The 15,600-nt window shown below is 54.4% G+C and overlaps 1 protein-coding gene across 1 annotated transcript in view; it reads left to right on the plus strand.

Moving 5' to 3' along the window:
• The first annotated feature begins 4,868 nt into the window (after positions 1–4,868).
• Positions 4,869–15,600, plus strand: part of ESPL1 (extra spindle pole bodies like 1, separase) — a 68,055-nt gene continuing 57,323 nt past the window's right edge. The window contains exons 1-8 of the mRNA XM_033083096.1: positions 4,869–5,013; positions 5,872–6,921; positions 8,337–8,441; positions 8,993–9,113; positions 10,077–10,213; positions 11,486–11,588; positions 13,796–13,886; positions 14,738–15,076. Of these exons, the coding sequence (XP_032938987.1) occupies positions 4,930–5,013; positions 5,872–6,921; positions 8,337–8,441; positions 8,993–9,113; positions 10,077–10,213; positions 11,486–11,588; positions 13,796–13,886; positions 14,738–15,076 (2,030 nt within the window). The 5' untranslated portion in view covers positions 4,869–4,929. The remainder of the gene's footprint in view (positions 5,014–5,871; positions 6,922–8,336; positions 8,442–8,992; positions 9,114–10,076; positions 10,214–11,485; positions 11,589–13,795; positions 13,887–14,737; positions 15,077–15,600) is intronic.

Below are 15,600 nucleotides of genomic sequence, written 5' to 3' on the forward strand. Positions count from 1 at the left end.
GAGGATTCCCCACTCACAGAGAGAATTTTGGATTTTTCACCTCATTTTCCAGGGGAATCCCACTCTCAAAGAGAATTTGGGATTTTTCCCCATTTTCCAAGGGAACTCCTCCATACAAAAAGAGAATTTGGGATTTTTTATCCCCATTTTCCAGGGGGGAATCCCACCCACTCACAAAGAGAATTTTGGATTTTTTTTCCCAAGAGGATTCCCTATACAAAAAGAGAATTTTGGATTTTTCACCCCATTTTCCATGGGGGAATCCCAGTCACAAAGAGAATTTTGGATTTTTTAAACTCATTTTCACCCCACCAAGCTCCACAAGCAGAATTTTGGATTTTTCACCTCATTTTCCATGGAGGAATCCCACTCACAAAGAGAATTTTGAATTTCCCCCCCATTTTCTAAGGGGGAATCCCACTCACAAGGAAGATTTTGGATTTTTCACCCCATTTTCCAAGGGAACTCTTCCACACAAAAAAAGAATTTTGGATTTTTTCCCATTTTCCAAGGGGATGGCAGCGTTTGGAAACTGCTGGAGTTAAACACAAAATTCCTGAATCCTGGGGAAAACAGAAATTTTGAATTCTGAGAGAAAACAGAAATTCCCTTGAATTAATAAATCAGATATTAAATCAGATTATTCAATCAGATAATCAATCAGATTAATCAATCAGTTGAATAAATCAGATTAATAAATCAGATAATAAATCAGATGGATAAATCAGAATAAATCAGATAATAAATCAGATTAATAAATCAGATGGATAAATCAGAATAAATCAGATAATAAATCAGATAATAAATCAGATGGATAAATCAGAATAAATCAGATTAATAAATCAGATTAATCAATCAGTTGAATAAATCAGTTGAAGAAATCAGATAATAAATCAGATTAATCAATCAGATGGATAAATCAATCAGATAATAAATCAGATAAATCAGAATAAATCAGATGAATAAATCAGATTAATAAATCAGATAATAAATCAGATGGAAAAATCAGAATAAATCATATAATAAATCAGAATAAATCAGATATTAAATCAGATAATAAATCAGATGGAAAAATCAGAATAAATCAGATGAATAAATCAACCAGACAAATCAACAGATAATAAATCAGATTAATTAATCAAATTACAAATCAGAATAAATCAGATAGTAAATCAGATAATAAATCAGATGGATAAATCAGTAGAATAAACCAGATTAATAAATCAGAATAAATCAGATAATAAATCAGATGAATAAATCAGATGAAAAAAAATTAATAAATCAGATTAATAAATCAACCCGACAACTCAATAGATAATAAATCAGATTAATTAATCAAATTACAAATCAGAATAAATCAGATATTACATCAGATAATAAATCAGATGAATAAATCAGATGAAAAAATAAAATAATAAATCAGATGAATAAATCAACCAGACGAATCAATATCTAATAAATCAGATGAATAAATCAAATAACAAATCAGAATAAATCAGATATTAAATCAGATAATAAATCAGATAATAAATCAGAATAAATCAGATGAATAAACCAACCAGACAAATCAATATATAATAAATAAGATTGATAAATTAAATCCCAAATCAGAATAAATCAGATATTAAATCAGATAATAAATCCGATTAATAAATCAAATAATAAATCAGATTAATAAATCAGAATAAATCAGATAAATAAATCAGATAATAAATCAGATGGATAAATCAGAATAAATCAGATGAATAAATCAACCAGACGAATAAATAGATAATAAATCAGATTAATTAATCAAGTAACAAATCAGAATAAATCAGATTAATAAATCAGATAATAAATCAGATGGATAAATCAGAATAAATCAGATGAATAAACCAACCAGACAAATCAATATATAATAAATAAGATTGATAAATCAAATAACAAATCAGAATAAATCAGATATTAAATCAGATAATAAATCAGATGGATAAATCAGATTAAAAATCAGATAATAAATCAGATAATAAATCAGATGAATAAATCAACCAGATGAATGAATATATAATAAATCAGACAATAAATCAGCCCATAAATCAACCAATAAATCAGAATAAATCACTTTTCCCGGGTGCCTCCCCCCATCCATTTTCTTTTCCCAGCTCCATCTGCGGCACAAAAATTCAATTCCAGAGGGGGGGAGGGGAAATCCCGAATTTTCCTGCCCAAAAACCTCCCACAAAAACCTGGGAAAAAATTTTTCCTTTTTCTTCGGGGGAATTCTGGAGATTTGTGAGTCGGGATTTGCTCCCACTCCTCAAAAAAAATTAAAATAAAATAAAATTTAAAAAAAATCTGGAAGTAATAAAAAAGCAGAAAATGAAATTAAAATTGATCTCTGGAGCTGGGCAGGGGTAATTTAATCAGAAAAACCTCTCTCCTGGTTTTTTTTTTTTTTTTGGTGAGAAAAATCTCTCTCCTGGTATAATTATTATTATTATTATTTTAATCAGAAAATTCTTTCCCTTGGTATAATTATTTTATATTTTTTAAATCAGAAAATCCTCTCTCTTGATATAATCATTTTAATTTTTTTTTAATCAGAAGATCCTCTCTCTTGGTATTATTATTTATTTTTTTAATCAGAAAAATCTCTCCTGCTGTTGTTTTATATTCTTTTTATCAGAAAAACCTCTCTCCTGGTATTATTATTATATTATATTATTTTTTTAATCAGAAAATGAATGTGGATTGGTTAATGTGGATTAATGAATGTGGATTAATTAATTTGTATTAATGAATGTGGGTGAGTTAATGTGGATTAATGAATGTGGAGTAATGAATGTGAATTAATTAATCTGGATTAGTTAATGTGGATTAATGAATTCGTATTAATGAATGTGGATGAGTTTATGTGGATTAATAAATGTGGATTGATTAATGTGAATTAATGAATGTGGATTAGTTAACATGGATTAATCAATGTGAATTAATAAATGTGGATGAATTAAAGTGGATTAATCAATGTGGATTAATAAATGTGGATTGATTAATGTGGATTAATGAATGTTGATTAATCAATATGGATTAATGAATGTGGATTAATTAAAGTGGATTAATAAATGTGGATTAATCAATGTGAATTAATGAATGTGGATTAATAAATTCATACTAATGAATGTGGATTAGTTAATGTGGATTAATAATGTGGATTAATGAATGTGGATTGATTAATGTGGATTAATGAATGTGGAGTAATGAATGTGAATTAATGAATGTGGATTAATAAAAGTGGATTAATAAAAGTGGATTAATGAATGTGGATTAATTAACGCGGATCCCGGAGTGCCCGGCGCTGGGGGCGTTCCCGGGGATTTTCAGGGTTATAAACAAACAAACAAACAAATAAATAAATAAATAAATAAATAAATAAATAAACAATAAGTGATTTTTATTCCTTAATTTTTGTCCGGGATTTGTTTTCAGGGAGCCCCAAAAGCGCCTCCCGCGGCCTCCGGCTCCCCCTGGTGGCAGCCGCGGGTACTGCAGGGGGAGGGACAGGGGGACACCGGACAGCGGGACAGGGGGACACAGGGACAGGGGGACAGGGGGACACTGCATGGGGACGTGGGGACACGGGGACAGAGGATCAGGGGGACACCGGGACAGGGGGACAGGGGGAACAGAGGGGACAGAGGGGACAGAGAGACATGGGGACACAGGGATACAGGGGGCAAGGGACAGGGGGACGAGGGGACGCTACATGGGGACATGAGGACACGGGGGGACATGGGGACAGAGGGACACTGCATGGGGACACGGGGGGACAGAGGGACACGGGGACACGGTGACAGAGGGACACTGCACGGGGACACGAGTTCAGGGGGACACGGGAGGACATGGGGACAGAAGGACAGGAGGACACGGGGACACACACGAGGACAGGGGGACACGGGGACAGTGGCTGTGCGACACTGCCCTGCTCCTCGTGCACTCAGGGGACACGGGGACAGTGGCACACGGACAGTGGCACACGGACAGGGACGCACGGACGGTGACACACGGACACTGACACACGGACAGGGACACACGGACGGTGACACACGGACAGCGACACGTGGGTCCCTCCCCCCGCCCCGCCAAAATCCCGACCACGCCCCCTCCCCTCTGACCCCGCCCATAATTACCATAATTAACCCCGCCCCGCCCCGCGCAGGCGCACAAACACCGAGCGCCACCGAGCGCGCGGACTACAACTCCCGTGAAGCCCCGCGCGGGGCGGTGCCGCGCGCTGATTTGACGTCACGGGGCGGATCCGCACGCTGATTGGACACCGTAGCTGTTCCGCACGCTGATTGGACGCTGTAGGCGGTGCCGCACGCTGATTGGCTGCGGCCGAGGTTTGAACGGGCGCGCGGCGGGCCCCGCCCTCTGGCGGAGGGTGGTGGAGCAGCAGCACAGCGTGAGGGGGGGGGGCGCGGCCCGAGGGGATTTGGGGGTCCCGGGAGGGAATTTGGGGGGCTGAGACCCCCTCAGGGAGCCGGGGAGAGGCAGGGGGAGGGTGAGGGGAGCGGGGTGAAGGCCGCAGGAGGGCTGAGGGGGTGGGGGGGGACTAGGCCTCTCTGAGGGGCAGGGAATGGGGGCGAGGCTGGAAATGGGGCTGGGGGTCAGGAAATGGGGTCGGGGGGACAGGGGGTGATTTGACCCCTAAAGAGGACTGGGGAGTGGGGATGGGGACTTAGATGGGGGGAAGGAAAGGGGGTGGAGACCCCCCAGTGGGGCTGGGGTGTCAGGAATTGGGGCTGGGGGTGCTAAGAGGGCAAAGAAGCGGGGCTGGGGTTTGGGAATCTGCAGGGTTTGGGGATTTGGGGGGTTCTGGGGGTCCCACACCTCGCCTTGCTCCTCCCCAGCCCCGCATCACCTGGAAGCCCCTCAGGAGAAGCCCCCGGGATGGCCGGGAAGGACGAGAAGGATGGAAAGGAGGGAAGCACGGACGGCTGGGCCGGCATCGAGGAGCGCCTGGAGAAGATTCGGGTGAGGCAGGGAGAGGCTGGGCTGGGACCCCTCCTGTGGGGGGTTCTGGGCTGTGATCCCTCTTTTTGGGGGTTCTGGGCTGGGCTCTGATCCCTCTTTTCCCAGAAAATGCCTCTCAAGGATCTCAGCTCTGACCCCAAATCCCTCTTTCCCCAGGAAAAGCCCCTCCAGGAGCTCTACCCTGACCCCAAATCCCTCTCAAAGGTCTCATTTCTAAACCCAAATCCCTCTTTCCCCAGAAAACGCCTCTCAAGGGTCTCAGCTCTGACCCCAAACCCCTGTTTCCCCAGGAAATGCCCCTCAAGGGTCTCAGTTCTGACCCCAAATCCCTCTTTTCCCAGGAAATGCACCTCAAGGGCCTATGCCCTGACCCCAATTTCCCCCCAAGGATCTCAGCTCTGACCCCAAACCCCTCTCAAGGTCTCAGCTCTGACCCCAAACCCCTGTTTCCCCAGGAAATGCCCCTCAAGGGACTCTGCCCTGACCCCAATTGCCTCTCAAGGGTCTCACCTCTGACCCCAAACCCCTCTTTTCCCCAGGAAATGCCCCTCAAGTGTCTCAGCTCTGACCCTAATCCCCCTTTTCCCAGGAAATGCCCCTCAAGGATCTCAGCTCTCACCCCAAATCCCTATTTTCCCAGGAAATACCTCTCAAAGGGTCTCAGCTGTCACCCCAAATCCCTCTCAAAGGTCTCAACTCTCATCCCAAATCTCTCTGTTCCCAGGAAAATCCCCCGAAGTGTCTCAGCTCTGACCCCAAATCCCTCTTTTCCCCAGAAATGCTCCTCAAAGGTCTCAGCTCTGACCCCAAGTCCCTCTTGAGGGTCTCAGCTCTGACCCCAGCCCCCTGTTTCCCCAGGAGAGCCTCCGGAGCCGCTCCTCGCCGCCCTCCCGCCGCGTCCAGCACTGCGACCGCGCCCTGCGCACCTGCGTGGAGCAGCTGGCCCTGCCCGGCGGGCTGCTAGCCCAGGGCTGCCAGCTCCTCACCCTGGCCCAGGAGGCCACCCACACCTACCTGAGCCTGGTCCCCGACCCCCCTCACCTGTACCTGGAGAAAATCCTGTTCCACGTGCTGCGCAACGCCGCGGGCTGGCTGGGCCCGCACGCCTGGAGCGCGGCCGAGCTGCTGCGGGCGCGGCTGCGGCGCTGCCCCCGCCGCGGCGACTGGGCCGCCGTCACCCGCGGCGCCTTCAGCGTCCTCTGGAGGGCTGCACCCTCTCTGGCCGGGCCTGAGCGGCCTCGGGAGGAGGGCAGGGCGGTGCTGACCGCCAGGATGCGCGCCCTGCAGTTCCTGCTGCTGCTGGAATGCCAGGATGGAGAATCCCGCGAATCTTTCCAACCTCCTTTTTTCACCTCGCACACCGCCCAGCACGCCGCGGCCGCTGCCGCTCTCTACGAGGCTCAGAGAGCTCCATGCCCGCTTTTCCTGGCCAGGCAGCTCAGGGAATTGCTGCTGGACACGCTGCAGGGTGAAGCTCCCCACCTGCAGCACTCCCTGTGCCACCTGGAGCTCACCCTGGAGCGCTGCCGCCACCTTTGCAAAGCGCGGCGCCACCGCGACGCTCTGGACGCCCTAGAAGATTCCAGAAGGTTTTCAGGAGCTGGGAATTCTCTGGGAGCTCCTCTGGAGGTGCTGGAGGCCGGGATCCAGCTGAGCAGGGCGGTGGCCAAAGGTGGGGCCGGAGTTCAGGGCGTGGGGCCGGCGCTGTGCCGGGCGGGAGCGGCGCTGCGGGCGGAATGTTCCGGAAGGATCCTGCGGGTGCTGCTGGAATGTTCCCAGTTCGTGCTGGCCCAGCTCGGGGAGGTGCTCAGGAGGAGCCAGGAGCTGCCCCTCGGCTTCCAGGAGCTCCCTGGTGTTTGTGGGTTCTGCCAGGGCCACGGGCGGGCGCTGCGGCGGCTGCTGGCACAGGTGAGGAGCAGGAGGAGTTTGGGGAGTCCCAGATCCCATCTGCTCCATCCCAGCAGCAGCTCCTGCACATTAAATCCCAGTTTTCCCCTTTCCTGGACCCCAAATCCCATCTTCTCCATCCCAGCAGCATCTCATGGACCCCAAATCCCACTTTTTTACCTTCCTGGATCCCAAATCCCACTTTTCTTCTTTCCTGGATCCCAAATTCCACTTTTCTTCTTTCTTAGACCCCAAATTCTACTTTTCTTTCTTCCTGGATCCCAAATCCCATTTTTTTCCCTTTCCTGGACCCCAAATCCCACTCTTCTCCATCCCAGCAGCATCTCATGGACCCCAAATCCCATTTTTCTTCTTTCTTGGACCCCAAATCCCACTTTTCTCCATCCTAGCAGCAGTTCTTGGAGTTTGGGGAGTCCCAGATCCCATCTTCTCCATCCCTGCAGCAGCTCCTGCACCCCAAATCCCACTTTTCTTCTTTCTTAGACCCCAAATTCTACTTTTCTTTCTTCCTGGATCCCAAATCCCATTTTTTTCCCTTTCCTGGACCCCAAATCCCACTCTTCTCCATCCCAGCAGCATCTCATGGACCCCAAATCCCACTTCTTTCCTGGACCCCAAATCCTACTCTTCTTCATTCCAGCAGCAGCTCCTGCACATTAAATCCCACTTTTCTTCTTCCCTGGACCCCAAATCCCACTTTTCTTCTTTCTTGACCCCAAATCCCACTTTTCTTCTTTCCTGGACCCCAAATCCCGCTTTTCTCCATCCCAGCAGCAGCCCCCCTGGAGTTTGGGGAGTCCCAAATCTCACTCTTCTCCATGCCAGCAGCAGCTCTTGGACCCCAAATCCCATTTTTTCTCCATCCCAGCAGCAGCTCCTGCACATTAAATCCCACTTTTCTTCTTTCCTGGACCCCAAAGCCCCATTTTTGTCTTTCCTGGACCCCAAATCCCACTTTTCTCCATCCCAGCAGCAGCACCTGGACTCCAAATCCTGCTTTTCTTCTTTCCTGCCCTTCCTGGACCCCAAATCCCGCTTTTCTTTTTTTCTGGACCCCAAATCCCACTCTTCTCCTTTCCTGGACCCCAAATTCTGCATTTCTCCATCCCAGCAGCAGCTCCTGGAGCTCCTGGCCTCCTACATCCCACTTTCCTTCTTTCTTGCCCTTCCTGGACCCCAAATCCCACTTTTTTTCCTTCCTGGATCCCAAATCCCACTTTTCCCCTTTCCACATCCATCCCAAGCAGCTCCTGGATCTTCTGAATTCCCAAATCCCATTTTCCCCATTCCCAGCTCCACCCCAGCATTCCCAAATCCCATTTTTCCCATTCCCTGACCCCAATCCCAGCTCCAGCATTCCCAAATCCCATTTTCTCCACCCCAGCATTCCCAAATCCCACTTTTCCCACCCCCAGGTCCCCCCTGACTCCACCAAGGAGCAGCTGATGGTGAAGCAGCTGCTGTTCCACAGCCTGCAGCTCTTCTCCAACGCCATCCACGAGATATTCCAACATTGCCAGGTACCCCAGGGGACGGATCCGGGTCCCTCAGGGGGTTGGAGCCTCCCCTGTGGGATTTGGGGTTGGAACCACTCCTGTGGGATTTCAGGCTGGAATTTTGGGGTTGGAACTACTCTGGGAGCCTCTCCTGTGGGATTTGGGGTTGGAATTTTGGGGTTGAGGTACCCTGAGGGGGTTCTGGAAGCTTCTCCCGTTGGATGTGGGGTTGGAATTTGGGGTTGGAGTCTCTCCTGTGGGATTTGGAGTTGGAATTTGGGGTTGGAGCCTCTCCTGTGGGATTTGGGGCTGGAATTTGGGGTTGGAGCCTCTCCTGTGGGATTTGGGGCTGGAATTTTGGGGTTGGTGCCACTCTGGGAGCCTTTCCCATGGGATTTGGGGTTGGAATTTGGGGTTGGAGTCACTCTGGGAGCCTCTCCCGTGGGATCTGGGGCTGGAATTTTGGGGTTGAGGTGCCCTGAGGGGGTTCTGGAAGCTTCTCCCGTTGGATGTGGGGTTGGAATTTGGGGCAGGAGGGTCCTGGGGTGTCCCCTGAGGCTCTGGTGTCCCCACAGCCCTCGGAGTGGCCGGAGCTGGCGCAGGTGACCACGAGCTGTGTCCGGAGCGTCACCTGGATGCTGGAGGGGCTGGAGGGGCTGCCCGAGGCTGAGGGGGGCAAATTCCTCGATGTCACCGGTCAGTGCCACTCCCTGTGTCCCCAGTGCCACCCCCTGTCCCCATCTCCAGTGACCACAGTGGTCAGTGCCACCCCCTGTGTCCCCAGTGGTCAGTGCCACCCCCTGTCCCCATCCCCAGTGGTCAGTGCCACCCCTGTCCCCACCCCCTGTCCCCACCCCCTGTGTCCCCAGTGGTCAGTGCCACCCCCTGTCCCCATCCCCAGTGGTCAGTGCCACCCCTGTCCCCACCCCCTGTCCCCATCCCCTGTGTCCCCGGTGGTCAGTGCCACCCCCTGTCCCCATCCCCAGTGGTCAGTGCCACCTCTGTGTCCCCAGTGGTCAGTGCCACCCCTGTCCCCATCCCCAGTGACCCCAGTGCCACCCCTTGTCCCCATCCCCAGTGGTCAGTGCCACCATGGGGGCTCTGTGTCCCCAGTGGTCAGTGCCACCCCAGTGGTCAGTGTCCCCAATGGTCAGTGCCCCCCCAGGGCTCCCTGTCCCCAGTGGTCAGTGCCACCCCCTGTCCCCATCCTCAGTGGTCAGTGCCACCCCAGGGCTCCCTGTCCCCACCCCGGTGTCCTGGTCACTCTGTGTCCTGAGGGTCACTCCCTGTCCCCACCCTGGTGTCCTGGGGGTCACTCTGTGTCCAGGGGGTCACTCCCTGTCCCCACCCTGGTGTCCTGGGGGTCACTCTGTGTCCAGGGGGTCACTCCCTGTCTCCACCCCGGTGTCCAGAGGGTCACTCCCTGTCCTGGATGAGGAGCGGTCACTGCAGTGTCCCCTCCCTGTCCCTTTGGTCACTCCCTGTCCCTTTGGTCACTCCGTGTCCTGGGGGTCACTCCCTGTCCCCTTGGTCACTCCCTGTCCCTTTGGTCACTCCCTGTCGCCTTGGTCACTCCCTGTCCCTTTGGTCACTCCCTGTCCCTTTGGTCACTCCCTGTCCCTTGGTCACTCCCTGTCCCTTGGGTCACTCTGGTCACAGCTGCAGCTGCCTTCCGCCTGGGCCAGGCCTTCCAGAGCCGGAACCTTCCGGAAGCGGCCGGAGCCGTGTGCGAGCCCCTGTGCCGGGCGGTGCTGGCCGGACACGGCTACGGCCGGCCTGGAGTGACCCCCGAGAGGGTACTGGGGGAACTGGGGGTGCTGGGGGTACTGGGGTGGGGTACTGGGTGTACTGGGGGCACTGGGGTGGGGTACTGGGGGCACTGGGGTGGGGTGGTGGGGACACTGGGGGGGGTACTGGGGACAATGGGGATACTGGGATGGGGGTACTGGGGGTACTGGGGACACTGGGGACACTGGGATGGGGGTACTGGGGATGCTGGGGGTACTGGGGGCACTGGGAGGGGGTACTGGGGACGCTGGGGATACTGGGGTGGGATACTGGGGGTACTGGGGACACTGGGATGGGGGTGCTGGGAGTACTGGGGGCACTGGGAGGGGATGCTGGGGGTACTGGGGACACTGGGATGGGGTGCTGGGGGTACTGGGGTGGGGTACTGGGGGACACTGGGATGGGATACTGGGGGTGCTGGGGACACTGGGGTGGGGTACTGGGGACACTGGGGATACTGGGGGTACTGGGGGTGCTGGGGGCACTGGGATGGGGTACTGGGGGTGCTGGGGACACTGGGATGGGGTACTGGGGACACTGGGGTGGGATACTGGGGATGCTGGGGGTCCTGGGGACACTGGGATGGGGTACTGGGGGTACAGGGCACACTGGGATCCCTGGCCATCCTGGGCACGCTGGGATGGGTCCCTGGCCATACTGGGCTCACTGGGATTGACCCGTGCCATACTGGTCACACTGGTTTGACCCCTGGCCATACTGGGATTGCCCCCTGGCCATACTGGTCACACTGGTTTGACCCCTGGCCATACTGGGATTGCCCCCTGGCCATACTGGTCACACTGGTTTGACCCCTGGCCATACTGGGATTGCCCCCTGGCCATACTGGTCACACTGGTTTGACCCCTGGCCATACTGGTGACACTGGTTTGACCCCTGGCCATACTGGGATTGCCCCCTGGCCATACTGGCCATACTGGGATTGGTCCCTGGCCATACTGGTGACACTGGTTTGCCCCCTGGCCATACTGGTGACACTGGTTTGGTCCCTGGCCATACTGGTGACACTGGTTTGGTCCCTGGCCATACTGGCCATACTGGGATTGGTCCCTGGCCATACTGGTGACACTGGTTTGGTCCCTGGCCATACTGGTGACACTGGTTTGCCCCCTGGCCGTACTGGTGACACTGGTTTGGTCCCTGGCTGTACTGGGATTGGTCCCTGGCCATACTGGTGACACTGGTTTGGTCCCTGGCCATACTGGTGACACTGGGATTGGTCCCTGGCCATACTGGTGACACTGGTTTGCCCACCCCCCCAGCTCCACAGGTGTTTCCGGCTGCAGGTGGAGAGCTGGCGCTGCCGGGGCCGGCACGGCCGCGCCATGGACGCCGTGGCACAGTGGCTGCTGGCCCTGGGGACACCCTGCTGGGGACAGGGGACACTGCTGGGGACACACTGCCAGGTGTGGGGACACTGCTGGGGGCTGGGGGATACACTGCCAGGTGTGGGGACACTGCTGGGGGCTGGGGACACACTGCCAGGTGTGGGGACACTGCTGGGGACACTGCTGGGGACAGGGGACACTGCTGGGGACAGGGACACCCTGCCAGGTGTGGGGACACTGCTGGGGACACTGCTGGGGACAGGGGACACACTGCTGGGGACAGGGACACCCTGCCAGGTGTGGGGACACTGCTGGGGGCTGGGGACACTGCTGGGGACAGGGAACACACTGCCAGGTGTGGGGACACTGCTGGGGACACTGCTGGGGGCTGGGGACACCCTGCCAGGTGTGGGGACACTGCTGGGGACACGGCTGGGGACAGGGACACCCTGCCAGGTGTGGGGACACTGCTGGGGACAGGGGACACTGCTGGGGGCTGGGGACACACTGCCAGGTGTGGGGACACTGCTGGGGGCTGGGGACACACTGCCAGGTGTGGGGACACTGCTGGGGACACTGCTGGGGACAGGGGACACTGCTGGGGGCTGGGGACACACTGCCAGGTGTGGGGACACTGCTGGGGGCTGGGGGATACACTGCCAGGTGTGGGGACACTGCTGGGGGCTGGGGACACCCTGCCAGGTATGGGGACACTGCTGGGGGCTGGGGGATACACTGCCAGGTGTGGGGACACTGCTGGGGGCTGGGGACACCCTGCCAGGTGTGGGGACACTGCTGGGGACAGGGGACACACTGCCAGGTGTGGGGACACCCTGCCAGGTGTGGGGACACTGCTGGGGGCTGGGGACACCCTGCCAGGTGTGGGGACACTGCTGGGGACAGGGGACACACTGCCAGGTGTGGGGACACCCTGCCAGGTGTGGGGACACTGCTGGGGGCTGGGGGATACACTGCCAGGTGTGGGGACACTGCTGGGGACAGGGACACACTGCTGGGGACAGGGGACACCCTGCCAGGTGTGGGGACACATTCTCAATGTCCTCAGCTACCAGTGCCACACTCCCAGGGACTGGGGACAAATTCCCACTGTCCCCAGGGGTTGGGGACACATTCCCAATGTCCCCAGCTGCCAGGGCCACACTCCCAGGGGTTGGGGACACATTCCCAGGGTTTGGGGACACATTCCCAATGTCCCCAGGGGTTGGGGACACATTCCCACTGTCCCCAGGTACCAGGGCCACACTCCCAGGGGTTGGGGACACGTTCCCAATGTCCCCAGGCGTTGGGGACACACTCCCACTATCCCCAGGGGTTGGGGACACATTCCCACTGTCCCCAGGGGTTGGGGACACGTTCCCAGGGGTTGGGGACATGTTCCCAGGGGTTGGGGACACATTCCCAATGTCCCCAGGAGTTGGGGACACATTCCCACTGTCCCCAGGGGTTGGGGACACGTTCCCAGGGGTTGGGGACATGTTCCCAGGGGTTGGGGACACATTCCCAATGTCCCCAGGAGTTGGGGACACATTCCCACTGTCCCCAGGGGTTGGGGACACATTCCCAGGGACTGGGGACACATTCCCACTGTCCCCAGGTGTTGGGGACACACTCCCAGGGACTGGGGACACATTCCCACTGTCCCCAGGGATTGGGGACACATTCCCAGGGGTTGGGGACACATTCCCAGGGGTTGGGGACACATTCCCAATGTTCTCAGGGGTTGGGGACACATTCCCAATGTCCCCAGGTACCAGTACCACACTCCCAGGGACTGGGGACACATTCCCAGAGGTTGGGGACACACTCCCAATGTCTCCAGGTGCCAGGACCACATTCCCATTGTTCCCAGGGGTTGGGGACATGTTCCCAATGTCCCCAGGGGTTGGGGACACATTCCCACTGTCCCCAGGGGTTGGGGACACATTCCCAGGGATTGGGGACACACATTCCCAATGTCCCCAGGGGTTGGGGACACATTCCCAGGGGTTGGGGACACACATTCCCAATGTCCCCAGGGGTTGGGGACACATTCCCAGGGGTTGGGGACACATTCCCAATGTCCCCAGGGGTTGGGGACACATTCCCAGGGGTTGGGGACACATTCCCAATGTCCCCAGGTGCCAGGACCACATTCCCATTGTTCCCAGGGGTTGGGGACACGTTCCCAGGGGTTGGTGACACGTTCCCACTGTCCCCAGGTGGCAGGGCCACCCTCCCAGCCCAGCCTGGGCTCCCTGGTGGCCGAGCCCGTGGCGCTCTGGGCCCGGATCAAGGTGGAGGCGGCAAAACAGGGAGAGGAGGAGCTGAGGCTGAGGTGAGGGATTGGGATTGGGAATTGGGGGATTTGGGGATTTGGGATTGGGGAACTGGGGGATTTGGGATTGGGGATTGGGGAAATAGGGATTGGGGGATTTGGAGATTGGGGGATTTGGGATTGGGGGATTGGGGATTTGGGATTGGGGAATTTGGGGATTTGGGATTTGGGGTATTGGGGAATTTGGGATTGGGGAATTTGGGGGATTTGGGATTGGGGGATTTTGGGAATTTGGGGAATTGGGAGATTGGGGATTGGGGAATTTGGGTATTTGGGATTGGGGGATTTGGGTTTAGGGAATTTGGGGATTGGGGAATTGGGGTATTTGGGAATTGGGGAATTTGGGATTGGTGAACGGGGAATTTGGGTATTGGGGATTGGGGGAATTGGGGATTGGGGGATTTGGGTTTGGGGAATTTGGGGACTGGGGAATTTGGGTATTGGGAGATTGGGGAATTGGGGAAGTTGGGTATCTGGGATTGGGGAATTTGGAAATTTGGGATTGGGATGAGAGAGCGGGAAGGGAGGTTGGGTCTGGGATTGGGATGGGGGAATGGGATGAGGGGATTGTGAGGGGAAATTGGAATAGAGGGTTGGAACTGGGATGGGGAGATTGGGATGGGGTGGGAAAGGGGGAATGGGGTGGGATTGGGATGGGATCAATGGGATATGGGGAATGGGGTGGGATCAGTGGGATGGGATGGGATTGGGATGGGATCAGTGGGATGGGATCAGTGGGATGGAATCTGGGATGGGGGAATCAGGAGCCTCCCAGGACAGCGATCTGAGCTCCCTCCCATCCCACACCCCCATCCAGACCCCGTTTCTCTGACCCCAACCCCTCTCCCCAGGACCCTGCGGGACGCTCTGGAATCCCAATCCCAGTCCCAATCCCTGCCTGGGGACGCCCTGGTGGCCCTGCTGCTGGCAGAGCTGCAGGCCTACAAATCCCTGCGGGGCCCCACGGCCTCGGAGCGCTACAGCGTCCTGTGTGACCTGCTGGAACTGGGGGACACCCTGGGAATGGGGGAGAGCCCAGGAATGGGGGAGACCCCAGGAATGGGGGAAACTCCAGGATTGGGGGAAACTCCAGGATTGGGGGAGCCCGGCCGGAGCCTGGCCAGGGCGGTGGCGCTGCTGGAGCTGGCCCAGCTGCTCTGCAGCCACAGCTTCAGCCCCCACACTGACTGGTGAGTGCTCATCCCGTCTGATCCCATCCCATCCCATTGCTGATCCCATCTGATCCCATCCCATCCCATTGCTGATCCCATCTGATCCCATCCCATCCCATTGCTGATCCCATCTGATCCCAATCCTCCATCCCATCCCATTGCTGATCCCATCCCATTGCTGATCCCATCCCAGCTCTGATCCCATTGCTGATCCCATCCCAGCTCTGATCCCAGTGCTGATCCCATCCCAGTGCAGATCCCATCCTAGCCCTGATCCCATCCCAGTGCAGATCCCATCCCATCCCTGATCCCTTTGCTGATCCCATCCCATTGCTGATCCCATCCCATTGCTGATCCCATCCCATTGCTGATCCCATCCCATTGCTGATCCCATCCCATCTGATCCCATCCCAGTGCTGATCCCAGTGCAGATCCCATCCCATTGCTCATCCCATCCCATTGCTGATCCCATCCCATCCCAATCCTCCATCCCATCCTGATCCCATCCCAGTTCTCCATCCCAGTTCTGATCCCATTCCATT

The sequence above is a fragment of the Catharus ustulatus genome, chromosome 31 (assembly GCF_009819885.2).
Source record: "Catharus ustulatus isolate bCatUst1 chromosome 31, bCatUst1.pri.v2, whole genome shotgun sequence".
Lineage (NCBI taxonomy): Eukaryota > Metazoa > Chordata > Aves > Passeriformes > Turdidae > Catharus > Catharus ustulatus.